The sequence below is a fragment of the Triturus cristatus genome, chromosome 10 (assembly GCF_964204655.1).
Source record: "Triturus cristatus chromosome 10, aTriCri1.1, whole genome shotgun sequence".
NCBI lineage: Eukaryota > Metazoa > Chordata > Amphibia > Caudata > Salamandridae > Triturus > Triturus cristatus.
The window spans coordinates 1,219,410,041-1,219,428,082 of record NC_140593.1 but is presented as its reverse complement, the minus strand read 5'-3'; the positions used below and the strand labels follow the sequence as shown (position 1 = coordinate 1,219,428,082).

The 18,042-nt window shown below is 49.6% G+C and overlaps 1 protein-coding gene across 1 annotated transcript in view; it reads right to left on the bottom strand.

The window, feature by feature from the left end:
• TKTL1 (transketolase like 1) overlaps window positions 1-18,042 on the bottom strand; it is an 80,359-nt gene that overhangs the window by 26,942 nt on the left and 35,375 nt on the right. Inside the window, exons 3-8 of the mRNA XM_085629748.1 lie at window positions 8,817-8,930; window positions 7,317-7,414; window positions 6,660-6,851; window positions 6,427-6,554; window positions 5,841-6,034; window positions 5,567-5,731 (exon numbers count right to left, since the gene is read on the bottom strand). Coding sequence (XP_085485874.1) covers window positions 5,567-5,731; window positions 5,841-6,034; window positions 6,427-6,554; window positions 6,660-6,851; window positions 7,317-7,414; window positions 8,817-8,930 — 891 coding nt within the window. The remainder of the gene's footprint in view (window positions 1-5,566; window positions 5,732-5,840; window positions 6,035-6,426; window positions 6,555-6,659; window positions 6,852-7,316; window positions 7,415-8,816; window positions 8,931-18,042) is intronic.

The following is an 18,042-nucleotide window of genomic DNA, read 5'->3' as shown; positions in this document are numbered from 1 at the left end:
TTTCGTATGAACCGGATCAGCTTTCGGTTTCGGTTTTGTGGTAGGGAAACCAGCTGGCTTATGCAGCAATGGCTGCCGCTGAACGTCCGAGGGCGGGCCCGAGGGCGGGGCCGAAGAACTACGGGATGGGTCTCGGGTAAGGCCCGAAGGCGATCCCTCGACCGGAGCCAAAGGCTGTGGCGCTGTTGTTTCTTCGGTTTGAACAGGTAGGCCTTGTTCATCATTGGAGCTACTCTCTTCGGCCCCTAAGGCCTCCTCGTCGTCTCCTACCTCGGTGTCGTCTTCACCTCTGTGGAAAAGTGACTCGTCGCCCTCGTCCGATCCGGGGTCGTGTTCGGAAACGGGACTGGAGGGTATGACTTCTAATTCTTCGACGTCGGCCTCGAAGATGTCTGTTGGGGCCGGTGCCGCGTCTCGAGTCTCGCCGCTCTTCGGTTCCTTAGAGTCTTCTTGGAACGGAACCGGGCACAGGCCATGCATGTCGATTCGTCGTGGTCCGGCGAAAGGCATTTGTTGCACACCGGATGGACGTCGATGTGTGGGTACTTCGCATTGCATACCGGACACCTTTTGAATGGCGTCCTGGATTCCATCGTCGAAGTAGTCGATGGACAGGTAAATGCGAAAGAAGTCGGTGCTGAAAGTTAGTAAACTAACAAAATGCTATCGAAACCCGATCGATAAACAGTACCGACGCGAACTAAAGGCCTTTTGGCCTCGACCAAATATTTTCCTAACTTGAGCTAAGATAGCACATCCGAACCCAATGGCGGAAAAAAACAATCTGAGGATGGAGAGGATGCCCATGCGCACTGTAGTCCAGGGGAGGAGTCACCTATCCAAGGATACTTCGAAGACTCTTCCAGGACAACAACGTGCAAACATCCGGACCCAACACTAGGCGGCGATCTATGCACAGATATGAATTCAGCAGCCCACATGCCTCGAACAAGAAGTTTCCAAATGTGTTCTGTATCAATTCAATGTTGAGCTACTGCAGGTTATCATGCCGCTCCTCTCAACATTGAATTAAGGCTTATTTCGCCGGAGAGGCTCTACATAAATCTAATAATTGTATCTACTTTAATTGTTCTATTGGACCATTTGGAGCCCTGATGAAGTCCATTAGTGGATGAAACACGTTGGCTGTTGCCAGTTTTAAGATGGAATCCAATAAAGAAGGAATTTTGGAATATATCCGATTGGACTGATTTACTTCGCACCGAATACACCTTCCCTCTTACTTTGTAAAATTTTACAAGCATTTGCATCTTTTGACGGCGGGTGCAGAAGTGTTTTGCACCACCAATTTCATACTGGAATGAAGTGTGCTTGACCTGGGTCAGCTGTGTGTATATACACACACACGTTAAAGACCCTATACCTCCATCACAAAACTAACAGTGATAGAGGCTCCTCTATGGATTTCTTGTTCGCATGGTACTTGCCTTCTCAGATTGGAGTTTGCCCGCCCAGTCAAGGTAGCCCATTCTTAGGAGATCCCGACTAGGATAGGTCTCCCTACGTGCGAATACCCCAACTCTTTAGAAGGCTGAACCTTTTCCAACAACTTAACTTTGGGCCCTAGATGGGTGACAATGTTTTCCGCACTTGCCAAGTCTCTGCCCACCCGCCCCACCCAGACACTTCTGGAAGTAACTTACAGTGCTCTATAAACTAAGTAACCAATCAAGGAGAAGATGAATTCAAAATATAATTGATCTGTTAGGGATAACTGAATACACCAAGAGCAGCCTTCAAATCCAGTTTCCCTAAACTCACCTGTGAAACAGATAATTACATTTTTCCATTACATGAGAAAGCTACACGCCCAGCCATTAGGTGAGACTGCTGCCTTGCTTCTGTAGTTTCAAGACCACGTTTTAGCATAAGCCATGTGAATGGGTTAAGAAACCAAATACTTTCAATAACGACAGTCCTCTGGCCACAGTTACTGCCAATGTGTTTCCATTTGGCCAAGTGGCAATTTGATATGAGCTGGTTTTAAGTTCCCAAAAATATTTCTTCTGGATGAGGATCCAAGTCAGAATGGGGCACAAGAAAAGGGGACGTACGTGGAATTGTCAAATTTTACACCCAGTAACTGTATGGTGCACTCTACAACTTGAGGGATTAGATACAACTACAGTTTTGTAGCTCTCACATTAATCGGGTACAATGGAGATTAAACTAAAGGACAGATTTAACAGAAAGCAAGCAGGCAATTGCCCTACGTGGAAATAGGAAAAAAAAAATGTTAAACCTTCAGTGGCCTGACGAAACCGGTGGGTCTAGTGTGTACTGAAAAGGTAAGATATAGTGAAGCAGTGTATAGGATGCATGGGCTGAGAGGCATGCACATTGTGGATGCTTCAAGAATGCGATGCTTTGAGTGTTTGTGTCTATTTGCGGGGTCACTGCTGTAGTGGGAGGAGCACTCGAGCACGACCAGCAGTGTACTAAGAGAGCGACAGCAAACGCTCGAGTGTGAATGAATAAACAGCCATATACGATCCCAGTGTGGGTTTTGAGAATTCCCGATGGTGCCTAATTCTACCCTCTATAAAACTCGGCAACTACTTTCTAACTGGAACTTATGGAGCCAGACCTTAAAAATGGCACCCAACAAGATATTTTTGCCAGTGAGGAACAATGTCCCATTAGACAATGGGGGTCCAGATGTTATACTAGGATAATTGGCATAGCCGAGTAAACAAACCAAAGACCCAGAAACATTCCCAGCTACAGAATCATTGAAAATCAACTGACCGACTTGCCTGGCTACAAGATGGCAGCCAAACTACACACCCTTACCTATCCTGCCACCCTTGCCATCTCCATTCGCCCATCTCTGAACTCAAGACTTTCGGTCTCTTCCTGATCCTCACTCTTATCCAGCGGAGTCCGAACCGAATGACCGATTCCCGGTGAAGCCACTCGCCAGCTATTGGGGAGACTGGTTCTGGCACAGCACTATGGCTGTCACCTACCCAGCCAGACTTAAGACAAATGTCTCGTCTTTCTCCGCTGCGGTCTCCTTCATGTGGACTCCCTGCTCTCCCTTGCCTTTTTGGATCTGGATTCTTCTATTCGCTAATAACTCCTGTATTGAATATGTAGTCATTCTCCAATTTAATTGTGAATTTTTGTAACTGGTCACATGCTGTTTCCTTATGTAAAGCACTTGGATACCTCTGGGTCTAGCCAAGGCTATATAAAACTCATAAGGCTGGCTATAACCCAAGGGGCACATGAAATCAAGAACTCCTACCTGAATGGCTCCAGAAAGCTGCATGATGATCAACCCCTCCAACTAAATTTCGGCAACAAGTTGGTCAAAAGAAACTGCGTGGAGATGCAGTTTGAAGCTGGTCTTGACAGACCACCGGTCTAAATGCAAGACGAGGCCCTGTGACCAGACAGCATAGCCATGTCCATATACTCAAAATTGACTGGTAAATGGTCATCATAGCTGTGGGAAGGAGCGCAGGAGGGAAACAAACAGGTGGAGAGGACAAGCTGAGTGGAATTTAAAGTGGTGGTGCCTCTCACTAAAGAGCCCAAAGCTGAAGGTTTGTTACAGGAGACAGTGGGAAGAAGCAGCAAGTGTGGAACACGGGAACAGCTAACAGGTCTTGATCACTTGAAAGTAATGGACAGCATTGCCTGAAAGTCTGTGGCCAGTGCAGTCAGTCCTGAGCAATGGTAAGCTAAAGAGCTGGCTGGAGTGAGTGCAGGTGCCGAGAGCTTAACTTATGACTCAATGCATGTATCGGAACACCAAGGTTGCATTAATCTGTTTTGCATCTTAAGATGGCGAAGGAAAATCCTTGGAGGGCTTCCTTTCCAAGTCCAAAGAACAGCGATTCAGGCCTTGATAACCACCAGGCTGAACTATGGCAATATTCTTTACCTAGGTGTCTTGAAGCTCTTGCTCAAGCAGCTTCAAATAGTGAAAAATGCTGCAGCAAGACTTACTGCGCCCCTGTTGTAGACTTAGTTTACAGGGACTTCATGATACTCACTGAACGAAGTTTAATTTAAAGCCCTGTACTACATGCATAAATGGGTTAAAATCTGGTCCCCATTATCCTAGATAAATCCAAGGGTAGGAGGTCCAGGCCCTCTTGCCTTGGTCCCAAGCTGTGGAACTCCTGACCTATGAGATCCTGTTGCTTTCAGTCTTCCATAAACTTAACTTGGCTTTTAGGATTTACTTTGTAGCAATGACTGGAGGTACCTTGAAGAGCATAGCGCTGGGAAACCCTTTTTGGTAGCCATGTGCTTCATAAGGCTTGTATAATTTAATGCAAGGGGTCAGGGGGTGTGAGAAGGATTATTTACATACAGGGATGCCCTTTTGAAGGCACCCATTGGACGTATAGGACATATTCTAGACCTTACTATGGTCTACTTCAGGCTGGTCATTAACTAACTAGCTATAAATCGGACCATTTCACTCATTCTCCCGAGGGGTGCTTTAGTTTTGTTGCAGGTGATAGTTTGCAGTCTGGAGAGCAACGATTTGTCACTTTGGCGCAAGCAAATACTTGCTAAAGTTTATTTGCCGCCAAAGCGAACAATAATTTACACCCATAAGTTTTATTAAGGTGCCAGTAACCGATGTATAGTCTGAGCTTGTTGAAAAAGCACAAGTGGGAGTCTTTAGATCCACTTGCCCGGAAGTCCTATCCAGAGAACTCCCATTTGCATCACCTTTTCTGGTCTTCAGGTTGTAGTTTACTTTTAAAGGCTAGTATGCTGCAAAGCTCCCAAGTCCAAATACCCTTACTGCACCAGCAGGTCAGTGTAGATGACCATAGTTTCTGCTCCTAGAACACCGCAACCCCTCACCACTTGACTGCATGCTTGCTGTGGACCCTGGATCCGGCGCTGCTGCTTTCTGGTTATGCTTCCCCCCCTACAAACTGTGCAGCCACACATTACACCCAAGTTGCCAGGAGTCACAGGGGTTCAGGGCCCCCCCAAGTAGGTTGCTCCTCTCAAGTTCAGTGTTAATTCAGAGTCACTCGCATGCAGGTTAGAGTAGAATAGAAGCCCCACCTACACACCCGACAGTTCACAGTTGTCCAACCTGGAAAGATTCTCACAGCGCCACTTTGCCACAGCTGAGACACCACCGTTGCAACATATCCTGAAGCTGCCATCCCAGCCGGAAAAGAACCCAGCCAGCCTCCATGTACTAATGTGAAGTAGGTGCTTAACACACACAACAGGTATTTTAGGCTATGAACAGGATATCGTTTCACATCAGAACTGGACCTCTGCAACCCAGCCGTCCCTAATGACGGACATTCTGCTGCCCACACAGGTAGCAAATGTCTAATAACTTGACAAAGTCACCAGGGATAGGTATTTAAATCCATGTTACTTCCACAACAATACGATTACATTTGCTTAGTGCATATGTGATCTCCTCATGGGTAGGAGTTCATACATGTCACACGGTAAATGAGATTCCTAGGAATTGCACAAAGAGTAAAGGCACCAGATGTCAGACGCATCTATACAGGCTTGTCAGTAGTTAAAGTCTACCCCCTCTTACCATGTTTTGCTCAGCAATGAAGCATTCAATGTAGCGATCAGGGTGGTCCTTCTTGAAGATCTCAGAAAACGTGGAATTCTTAGTATCCCCATCCAGTGCAATGACGCGATTATTTGCGTGGCCCAGTTTAGTCAACGCCAAGCCATATGCTTTCCGGGTTGCCATCTGGACAAAAACAGGATATGGGTCAGTTAGTACACTGAAATACCACATCTGGTTCTGGGAGGTGAGCTGGCCACACCATGCTGACTGCAACCAAGCAAGCTCTACCAACCTTATCTCCCAGCTTGTAGCTCGGGGGAGAGGGCATTTGGATGCCATCGATTACAACTTTCGGGGAGTCCTCTGCAGGCAGCTCTGGGCAGAGCCTAGTGACATTCTTGATCTCATTCTGGATGGCTTCAACCATTGCCTCCACCTTGTCCTTCGGCATGGGCTTGCCATGCCAATTGTCTTCATTTTCAACTCCTGACAGAAAAGGAGAGGAGCATGTCAGTAGTCCATGTGCTGTGCAAAATTAGATGTCACACAAGATGCTACAAACCTACAATGTTCATGCAGAGGTAGCTACCAAGTGAAGAGCTTTTTACATTTGAATACCTTACAGACAAAGCCTACATCACCAGGCCAGATTCAGACATACAATAAATCTAAAAAAGGAAGTCTGTAGCATGGATAAAACCACACGGTGGCAATTTCTAGAAGTTCTAACACGCTTTTACATAGTCCCTCAATTTAAGAGTCTGGCATGAATCGGGCATGTACACCATGTTAGGCTGTTTCTCCATCAGGGCAGAGGCATAAAACCACTCATGATTGCTGTTAAAATAGAAGGTACCACCTCTACCCCATACACCAACCTGCAATTCCCTTCCCTTTGAAGGTTTTGGCAATGATCGCTGTCGGCTTGTCTTTCAGATGGGATGCCTGCCAGAGAGCATGGCACAGCTCGGCTACATCATGGCCATCGACTACATAAGTGTTCCACCTACCGAGAAGAAGCATCAGTCAGGTTAGGCTGACAAAGGCAACTTTTAAAAGCTGCAAGTCTGAGGGCAGCTTGAAGATATGTAATATGATGAACGGTCGATACCCAAATGCTTCACAGCGCTTCTTATAGATGTCAGTCTGGTGCTGGAGCGGCGCAGCCTCACTCTGGCCCAAGCGGTTGACATCAAAAATGGCGACCAGGTTGTCCAACTTGTAGTGGGAGGCAAAGGCCAAGGCCTCCCACACAGCTCCCTCAGACGACTCCCCGTCACCCAGCAGACAGTACACCCGGTAGCTGTAAGACAAAAGGTGTCCTGGTCACCAGATCACTACAGTCTCAAGCACTAAGTGCATATTTAGAGAGTCCAAAGCCTCCATCACAAGAGGCAACGATCACCAGGAGTTTAAAGAAGTGATCTACAATGCAAGCTTCCCAGCTAGGCCGGATAAGAAACATACCGGATATAAGGAGTTGGGCTTACTGCAAATAGAATTAACCATCCAACATTAACAGGTATTAAGTGGGCCTGAAAACTTACAATCTTCCGTTAATAAAAAAAATAACCTAAACATCTAAACTATCAGCAGTTCCAAAAACGTACTGGTCAGGCGGCTGAAAAAAAATGCTTGCTCATTAAGGTATTTAAAAGTCAAAATCATGAGCTTGCCTCCAACATTAATTACCCTCTACCTGCCCCACAATCAGCTGATAGGTACATAAAAAAAAATGCAAGTCACTTTAAAAAGCAGACTGTCTCACCTGGATTTATCAAAGTATTTCCCAGTGTAGGCCATGCCGCAGGCCGCTCCCAGGCCTTGTCCCAGGGACCCAGTGGCCACATCCACAAAAGGGAGTTTCTACCACAAGACAATATGAAGGGGCGATTAACAAGGGCTTCTAGGACAATGTTAAAACAGCAAGAACTCTTCTCCTCCTCCAACAGCAGCAACGGAACGAGGTGACTGGAACAAGCATTTACAATGCAATCGGTTTCGCAATAACATTGCTTTGAGCTATTGGCATTGAAAAGGTTCCCCCCCCCCCCCTCCCTCCCGAAGCATTAATCAAAATGGTGTAATTGAAAATGGCAATAGCTCACTTTGTTGTAATTGTGAAATCTATTGCAATGGTCCTACGGTACATTCTCTTGAAACTCCATATTCTATTCCATTGGGAAAGGGGCCTTTCCTGGGAGCACAAATGGTCATGCCCCGAGGCTCCATCTTTGTTTAAGAGTTGCCCCTACAGAACTGGTACTGTGCAGCACTGCTTGTGCATCAGAGGGGGGGGGGGGGTCATGAGGGAGGGTGTTTTGTTTAAATGTGGGTTCACGTACGTTAACCAGGTGTCAGAGCGCTTGGTTTCTCACTATACAGCACCCCGCTCCTTGGAGGTGCACGTGTGAGGGAGAAAGGTGTCGAGACCTTCAGTATCTGCCTACCCAAGAGGTCGCAAGAACCTCAATCCCAGGCACCCCCCCCCACCACCCCGGATTATCCAGTCCAGCCGCCACTTCTAGTGCAATATACATGATACCGCGGTGTCTGTCTGCGGCCTGGTGAGGGTGACAAGCCCGTGAGTCATGGGTGGTGGCGGGGGTCCGTACGAGCGGCCAGGACTGCGGTGAGGGAGACGCACTAATCTCTCGGGTAGGGACGGAGGCTCCAGGCTGACGGTGCCGCCCGGCCAGGGGGTCGGGCTTCCATTGCCCACTGAGTGTCTGTTGGTTTGAGTAGGTCTGTGTGCATTTGCGTCTCACTGTTTGCGTGCGGCTCTGTAGGTAGGTCTGTGAGCGGGAATGTGCCTTTGTGTCTGTTGTGCGTCTGGCTCCATTTGTGTAGGTTTGTCTGTTGGGTGTGTCCCATCACCAGGTTCTGTTTGAACGTGGACGAGTTTAACCCTTCAACAAAAGCTACACGCACATTGGCTTATTAAATAAATAGGCTTCCATGGTTGCTCTGGTCAGCTCGTTCTCGTGAGACTGACTGTGGGGCAGTAATGTACATTATTATTTTGCAGAAGGTATACAATTTCAGTCCCCAACAGAATACAAATGCCATTTCAGCACAACGCGTGCCCAATGGGTAAGTATTTAATTGTAAACTTTATGTAAAATGTTTGGCTGTGGAAGCTAGACACTAAGTAAATAATTGCAGAAAAGAACCCCCATAAGCTTTCACTGGCTTACCAACTCCCAAACGAATGCAAACTAAAGCCTTCACCCTTACTGTACTACCAAAAACTCTTCAGTAATCTCACAGGGGTGGGGTGTCCTTCCAGGTCTGAGTCGATCTTCCTCAAATTAAGCAGTTCTGATTCTTTGATGTAGCCAGCTTCCACCCAGGCAGCATACAGGATGGGAGCAGCATGGCCCTGGGTAGGAAAAAAACAAGCATTTTAAACAAAAAAAATAAATAAAGGTCAATCTTTAGGTACTACTGATGGCAATGGTGTAACGCGGCAAAGTTCAATAAAAATAAATAAAAAAAAAAAAAACTCATGCTGGCGCAAAGACCCACCTCTCGAAGCAGAAATAAGCTTGCACTCCCACCTGTAAGCATATACTAGTATTAAGGACCACGCATCCATTCAACCACCAGAATTGCTAGGTATCCAATCCTTAGCAGAGAGGTAAGATCGAGAAAAACGACAGTCAATATAGGAGCAGTGACCAGAATCGTTGGCCATTTGATCAAAGTCCAGAGGTATGTACTGGTCACTTCTGCAACAGAATCTTCGATTAGTCCTGCATGACCACCAACCAAGAGAGCAAGCTTCTCTTGCGACAAAAGAGTCAAACCAGGAGATATCAGTGCTTTCGGGGAGGGGGAAGGAATCAGATCAATGCGATTTTAGAAGGAGCATTTATCACAGAGTCATTCAACTGCAGGATCCCATTTTATTATTTTGTATGCAGATTGATGGGGTTTTACATTTTTATTGAATAGACGAATACCATATTCTCTTTACCACTTGGCTGTATACCAGGACTCTTTATAGCCATAAAGAAGAACTACATTTACCAGTGGTGGCATGGATTACTTCTCTGCATATCTCAAGGATTCAGTAATAGGGTTGCTACAATTTTTGTTCCTGAAGACATCAGTGAAGTTTACAGGGCGGCTATTAAATGTCGTAGCATGTTGTAGACTGTACAATGTGGGAATAAGAGCAGACTATTCAATAAGTTTCTGGATACAAGAGTTCCACAAATCTGTCAATTGTAATACTATGGCACTTCTGCACCCTTGTCACTATTCACTTTGCTGCACTTTGGACCACATGTTAATGTCTGTTTTTAATTCATCACGCATGAGTGAAACATCTGTACAAAGGTAACTGTAGCTGCCTCTGTACAGAGTTTAGCCCAAGCTCTCCAGGCAAGACAGAGGGAATAGTTTGTGTTTGCTTTAATTTCACACCCAGGAATACAGGGTTGCCCCAAATTTGTTTTTGGAGCTAAGACAACATGACGAGTCAAACAGATCACTTTGTCTAAATAGGGAAAAGAAAAAAAATATTAATTCGTTCGAAACGCTCCAACCTTCCCATTAAAAAAAAATTATATTTTTGCCTATGCACGATCTTCCGTCAGAACATAGTAACAATCCTCCTTTTTTCAAATATTGACTTGGTTGAACAGAAATCAGTTAGTAACCATGGGAGAGTTTAGCACACCATGAGTGGAAAGCAAACACTAACAATTTACGACTGCAAATGAGGAGATTTCCCTATGTGGAAGATCCATTCCGGTCTTTATGAAAACCTCATAATTTTCATTCTACAGGCGATCAGATTCCATAAAAGGATTCTTCACTTGAGACCCATAGAAGGAAAATGCTACTTACCAGTATGCATCTGTTCTGGGCATGTAGAGCTGCAGATACTCCCACTTCGCATTAGATCGCCATGTGGTGTTGGGCTTGGATGCTTGCACCTTGTTTTGGAAGACGTCTTAGTCAGATCGGAGACTCCTCCCTTGGACGATAGTGCTCGACTCCATCCCCAGATTGTTTTTCGCCATGATGGGAAATGGAGTTAGTAGAAAAGAAAGATGTCCATGTGTATATCTAAATAAGATAGTACTGAACATATACAGGTCCTGGGGAGGTGGGTGGGCGTGTGAGGATCTGCAGCTCTACATGCCAAGAACAGATGCATACTGGTAAGTAGCATTTTCCGTTCGAGGTATATGAGCTGCAGATCTCACACTTAGCATAGATTGTACAGCAGCATCTCCCCTAGCAGTGGTCACCTGTATCTGTTGCAGTAGTTTGAAAAAGAGTTTTAAGAACACTTTGGCTTACAGAAGCTTGTTTGGCTTGCACGTCAACACAATAGTGTTTAGTGAAGGTGTGTGTTGTAGTCCATGTCGCTGCCTTACAAATGTCTTCTAGGGGAATGTTCCCTAAGAATGCCATGAAGACCCTAGCTTGTGTGTTGAGTGTGCTCTAGGGGGAAATGGTTAATTTGCGCTTGGCTTTTTGGTAGCATATTTGGATACATTTAACAATCCACCTTGCAATCCCAGCATTTGAGATGGGATTATTTTATGCGGTGGAGAGAAAGCTACAAACAATTGTTTGGCGAAAGGATTTAGTCCTGTCAATGTAACAGAGTAGAGCCCTTTTGATGTCTAGGGTGTGAAGAGCTCTCTTCTACGGAGTCCGGGTTTTGAAAACACACCGGTAGCTCTACAGATTAAGATGAAATGCAGAAATTAGTTTAGGCAGGAATTTTGGGTTTGTTCTGAGAACCACTTTGTTACGATGTATTTGTAAAAATGGCTCGTATGGTTAGAGCCTGGATCTCACTTACCCTCCTAAGAGAGGTGATTGCAATAAGGAAAGCTACTTTCCATGTGAGGAGCTGAAGTTCACATTTACGTAGAGGTTCAAATGGGGGTCCCATGAGCCTAGTAAGCACAATGTTGAGATTCCACACTGGAGAGGGGGGTAATCTGGGAGGTATGATTCGTTTAAGGCCTTCCATAAAGGCTTTAATTGCTGGGACCCTAAAAAAGGACAGTGTTTCGTAAGTAAGCAGCAAGTGCTGCTAGATGTAGACGTATGGATAAGTATGCCAAATTAAATCTTTGACAAATGTAGCAAATGATGTTCTGGATGGACGCATCCAGTGGATTGATACAATTGTTAGTGCAGTAAATGGCGAATCTTTTCCACTTTGCTGCGTAGCAAGCTCTGGTGGTAGGGCGCCTGGCCTCTAATGATGCTCATACAGTCTGTTGGAAGGTTAAGGTAACTGAACTCTAGGACTTCAGGAGCCAGATCGTGAGATTCAGTTGAGTTGGATCAGGGTGCCTTATCTCTCCATGGTTCTGCATTAGCAGTGATGGGGAGAGGTAGTTTTTGGTGTGGGACTAGTGAGAGTTCCAGTAGTGTTGTGAACCACGGCTGGCGCGCCCAGGTGGCAGCCACTAAGATCATTTTTAGAGACGGTTGTTGGCGCTTGCGTACCACTAGAGGAATCAGTGTGAGTGGCAGAGAAGCGTACGCAAATCTGCCTGACCCGTTCATCCATATTGCATTGCCCTTGGACAGTGGGTGTGGAAACTGGGCAGCGAAGATTGGGCATTTTGCGTTTGTGTGGCAACTACATCTAGGTCTGGTTGGCCCCACATCTGGAAAAAGGGTAGAAGAAATTGTGGATGTAGTTCCCATTCGTGGATCTTTTGCGTCTGTCTTATTAACAGATCTGCAATGTGATTTCTTGGAAGGTGTTCTGCGAGGAGGTATGTTGTGTGATGGCCCACCTCCAAGTGTTCTGTGCAAGTTGGGACAGTTGTAGAGAATGTGTTACTGCCTGTTTTTGTATGTAATACATGGCCGTCATGTTGTCCATTCGGATCAGGACGGCTTTGTTTTGTACATGGAGTTGGAATGATTTCAGAGCTAGGAATCTGGCTAGTAGTTGCAGAGGATTGATGGAGCACTTTGAGTGGTCCATTTGCCCTGCGTTGTGTGAGCTAAGAGATGGGCTCCCCACCTTTTGAGTGATGCGTCTGTTAATGCTCTGTGGAACAGGCTCAAGGAACGGCTGCCCTTTGGACAGGTTTGTGTTCCACCACTGCAGAGAGCAATGTGTGCGGCTGTCCACCAACACCAGATCTGCAAGTTGTCCCTGAGCCCGATTCCATTGATGTGCTAGATATTTCTGTAAGGGATGCATTTGAAGTCTTGCGTGAGGTACGATGAAAATGCAAGATGCCATCATGCCTATGAGTTATATGAACTCTGGCTGGGAGAGGGTTGGATTTGAAATTTGGTGATGAGAGCTTTTATATTGGCTATCCTGGCTGGGCGGGGATACACTGTAGTGAAGGCAGTGATTTAGATACATACATTGCTATGTTAGCACAAGCGCGTTAGATGTTAGAACGCCATCTTTCCACACGACACTGCAGATACATGTTCTTATTTGAGAACTGCTTGCTTGCCTTTACTTCACATAAGAACTGTGATCTGAAAGAAACACGTTAGTTAGATTCCTCACCTTAGAATATCCCCAGGCGTCAGACTAGATCCGGAAGATTTTTCGTCAGCAATACCCCTTGCGCGTCGCTAGGCGTCGTCTGCGGCTCCGCATCCGGCGTCGGAGTAGTAGGCGCCGCCCTCGCGCGCTGACGTCAGTCCTTTTTTCCGCGCCAGTAAGCGCAGATCCGGGAGCTCTACCCCTTTAGTCAATTTTTGACTAACTTTTTTGATCCTGTCTCGACATCAGTGCCGGTAGGCTGCCTGGGTTTAAAGCCTGTACGGACTGTAACCGATTGATGTCGGTTACGGACCATCACCGCCGGTGTCTTTACTGCTTGGGCCTCGATCACGACGCGGAGTCGTGTTCGGACTGCAAGGCCCTGACCTCGAAGGCTAGACGGGAGCGGTCCCGTAAGCTTCGAGATTCGCCACTCGGCTCAGCGCGCCTCTCGATCCCGGTCCAGGAGGAGGTCCAAGGATCGGTCGCGGAGCCGCAGCCGACGTCACCATCGGTCGTCATGATCCAAGTCTTCGGGTAAGTCGAAGCATTCCAAGAAGTCCAAGAGGCGACATCGCTCTTCGGACTCCCCTCGCCGGTCGAGGGTCAGGGTGGTTCCACCCCCGCGGCTCCGGCAGAGCCGCAGGCGCCACGCCCGTCCCCATACCCTCCGGTCCCTGGGACTAACGCGCCGCCGGCGGAAGTCAGTGCCTTCCTCTCGGCCATGAGGAACCTGGCTCCGCCGTCGGCGCCCGCTGGCGCGCCTTCGGGCCCCACAGACCCGACTGGGCTGCCTTGCCTGCCGGTGGCTCCGGCCCCGGCACCGTTGACTGCTCCAGCCGCAAGCGCCCGAGGGACCCGTTCTGAAGTCCCTGTCGACGCCGGTCAACCTTGTCACGCCTCCTCCGCCGGCGTAGACTCCGGTTCCACCGCAGACGCAGACTCCGCTCGACGTCGTGCCCCAGTTCAGTCCCGCTCCGGGCCCGGCGTCGATGGACGCCGAGATCAACGCCGCTAGAGACACATTTTGTCTACCCCCCCGGCTCCGTTACTTTCTCCTCTACACCAGGAGTCGGATGATGGGGACTACTGGGAGGGATCCGAGGAACCTATGGTCGCTCAGGCCCAACTGTCCCAGGACTGGGCAGATGAACTGGGGGAGGCCAGTGGTCTGGATACCTCGCCAGACACTGGATTCATCTCTCCTCCGACTGTGGCTTCGGAGGAGGGTGCTGCTTTCTCCGTGGTGCTGCGCAAGGCGGCTGCAGCCCTGGGGCTCGAGCTGCCTGCCGTGGCTGTGAGGACGAACGTCCTCACTGAGGTGCTTCAGTCTGCAGCAAGCTCCACTGAGCCTCTGCTGCCATTCAATGAGGCCCTCACTGACGTTCTACAGGGCACCTGGTCCAAGCCCTCCACAGTTCCTCCTGTGGACAGGAACGTCGCCAGGCGCCACCGCCCTGCTCCGGGCGACCCCAGTTTTCTGTCCCAACACCCTACCCCTGAGAGCCTGGTTATCCAGGCCTCCACCTCCCAATCCTCTTTCCTGACCGCCCCGGGATTCCAAGAGACTAGAGCAGTTTGGCAAGAAACTGTTCTCTTCCCTTAGTTTGGGCCTGCGGTCTTTGAACACCGCTTGTCTCTTGGACCGTTATTCCCACTCTGTGGGATGCGGTGGAGGACGCGCTGCCCCTGTGTCCGGAGGAGGTCCGGACATGACTTACCCAGGCTCTGGCCGATGGGAGGGATGCCGCGCGACATGCTATAAGATGTGGGCTTGACACCACGGACTCGCTGGGTAGGGCCATTTCTACCTCAGTGGCGCTTCGACGTCACGCCTGGCTGCGGTCCACGTCATTTTCGGGTGATGTCCAGAGCTCTCATGGACATGCCCTTTGATGGCACTCGCCTTTTTGGCGAGAAAGTGGACAGTGCGCTGAATCGCTTTAAGGACTCCCGGGCTACGGCCAAGTCCTTGGGCCTCTCGGCCCCGCGGTCGCACACTTCCGCCCCTTTCGTGGCCAAGGAAGGGGTGCCTCCTCACGTACGCCTAGCCACCAGCCGCAGAATCAACCTGCGCGTGGACGTGGTTTCCGCCGAGGCGGTTCTGGAGGACGACAAGGTCAGTCCACATCCACCCCGGCAGCATCCGCCTCAAAACCTTCCTAGTCCGAGCTTTCAGGCCCATTCCACGCCAGTGGGCGGCAGAGTTCGCCATCACCTGCTCCACTGGCGGTCCATCACATCGGACAGGTGGGTGCTGCAAATCGTCCGAAGGGGCTACTCCCTCCCCTTCGAGACGACCCCTCCAGCCATGCCACCGCAGCACCACCGTATCTCGGGGGATCATTTGAATCTTCTCCACGAGGAAGTTTCGGCCCTCTTGGCCAAGGGGGCTGTCGAGCGCGTTAGAGCCCAGAAGTAGGTCGTGGTTGTTATTCCCACTACTTTCTGGTTCCCAAGAAGGGCAAAGTGTCCTACGCCCTATCTTGGACCTCCGGAACGTCAATGCCTTCCTCCGGGAGGAAAGGTTCAAGATGTTGACTTTGGCTCAGGTTCTAGCTGCCCTAGACCCCGGAGACTGGATGGTAGCGTTGGACTTGCAGGACGCATATTTCCACATCCCCGTCCTGCCGGCCCACCGGCGTTACCTGCGGTTCACGGTGGGCCAAGAGCACTTTCAGTTTACCGTGCTCCCCTTCGGCCTCACCAGTGCCCCTCGGGTGTTCACAAAAGTGATGGCGGTGGTCGCAGCTCATCTGCGCAGATCAGGGGTTCCATTCTTCCCCTATCTCGACGACTGGTTGTTGAAGGCGGGCTCGCCCCAGGCAGTCGTCTCCCACCTCCAGACTACGGCGGATCTCCTGCATTTGCTGGGGTTTTCCATCAACGTGCCGAAGTCACACCCGAGTCCCTCTCAGAAGCTCCTTTTCATCGGAGCGGTTCTCGATTCGGCGCAGTTCCGGGTCTATCCACCGGAACAGCGGGTCCGGGATATTCAGGCCCCGATTCCCATCTTTCGGCCTCTATCCTGGGTTTTGGTCAGGCTAGTGTTGCGGCTTCTGGGGCTGATGGCCTCCTGCATCCTACTAGTGCATCACGCCAGGCGGCGCATGCGGGCTCTGCAGTGGGACCTGAAGTTTCAGTGGGCCCAGCATCACGGCAACCTGTCCGACCATGTCTTGACCTCGGAGGGCACTGCACAGCAGTTGCAGTGGTGGCTCACGGACCGCGATTGGGTCATGGGCAGAAGCCTCTCCCTTCACCAACCGGAGCATGTCGTAGTGACGGATGCGTCCCTCCTGGGATGGGGTGGCCATATGGGAGAGGCAGAGATCAGAGGCCTCTGGTCTCCGGCGGAGTCTAGTCTCCACATCAACCTGTTGGAGTTGAGAGCGATCCGACTTGCACGGAAAGCCTTCCTTCCCTCTGTCCGGGGAAGTGTCGTGCAGGTGTTCACGGACAACACCGCCATGTGGTATTGCAACAAACAGGGCGGGGTGGGGTCGTGGACCCTTTGTCAGTAGGCTCTGCGCCTCTGGACGTGGCTGGAACACCAGGGCGTCACCCTAGTGGTTCAACATCTGGCGGGCTCTCTGAACGCCAGAGCAGACGAACTCAGCCGCCGGTACATGATGGATAACGAATGGCGTCTGAACTCCGAAGTGGCGCATGGTCTCTTTCAGCAGTGGGGAGAGCCTTGGTTAGATCTATTCGCCACCGAAGAGAACGCGCAATGTCAGCAGTTCTGCGCGTTGGAATTTCCAAGGTGGCACTCGCTCGGCGACGCTTTTCGTCACGAGTGGAGTTGCGGTCTGTTGTATGCCTTTCCGCCTATACCACTTCTGCCCAGAGTGCTGAAGAAGATCAGGCGCGACAGGGCCCAAGTCATCTTGGTGGCTCCGGACTGGGCACGAAGGTACTGGTATCCCGAGCTACTCAGTATGTTGACCGATCCTCCGATACGTCTACCCCTTCGGGAGGATCTTCTGTCGCAGCAGCAGGGGACGGTCCTCCACCCGAACCTGTCCAGCCTCCACCTCCATGCGTGGAGATTGAGCAGCGGGAGTTGATGCCATTTGACTTGCCTCCTGAAGTCTGTGATATCATTCTGGCAGCCAGGCGTCCCTCCACAAAGACGGTATACGCCTGCCGGTGGAACAAATTTGTGGCATGGTGCACAGCAAAGGCTGTGGATCCCCTTTCCGCCCCTCTTTGAGGTTCTTTCTTCTTTCTTTGGCCCGGCAGGGCTCTGCCCTGGGCACCCTGAAAGGTTCTTGCTGCCATCTCTGCCTTCTTGCGGCTTCCTGATCAGCCTTCTCTTTTCAAGTCCCCTGTAGTTACACGCTTTCTAAAGGGCATTACTCACACGTTCCCTCCTGTTCCGTTTGTAATGCCTCAGTGGGACTTGAATCTTGTCCTGACATTCCTGATGTGCGCTCCCTTCGAGCCTCTTCACAATTGCCCCCTTCGTCTGCTGACGCTTAAGACTGCTTTTCTGGTAGCCATCACCTCGGCTAGACTGGTGAGTGAGCTCCAGGCTTTATCTTCAAAGCCTCCTTTTCTGTCTGTTCATCCGGACAAGGTTGTCCTTCGACCTCGTCCCTCCTTTCTTCCGAAAGTGGTGACTCCGTTTCATCTTGGGCAGTCTGTCACCTTGCCCACCTTCTTTCCGCCTCCGCATCCTTCCAAAGAGGAAGAGAGGCTCCACCGTCTGGACCCAAAACGTGCGCTCTCCTTTTATTTCGACTGCACAAAGCAGTTCCGGGTGGACGACCAACTTTTCGTTGGATACGTGGGTGCTAAGAAGGGGAAAGCTGTGCACAAACGGACCATCTCTCGGTGGGTCGTTTTGTGCATCAAAATTTGTTATTCCTTGGCAAAAAAGGACCCTCCTGCTGGGCTGTGCGCCCATTCTACTCGGGCCACTGCGGATTCTACTGCTTTGGGACGGGGTGTCCCTTTGCAGGACATCTGTCAGGCGGCGACGTGGGCT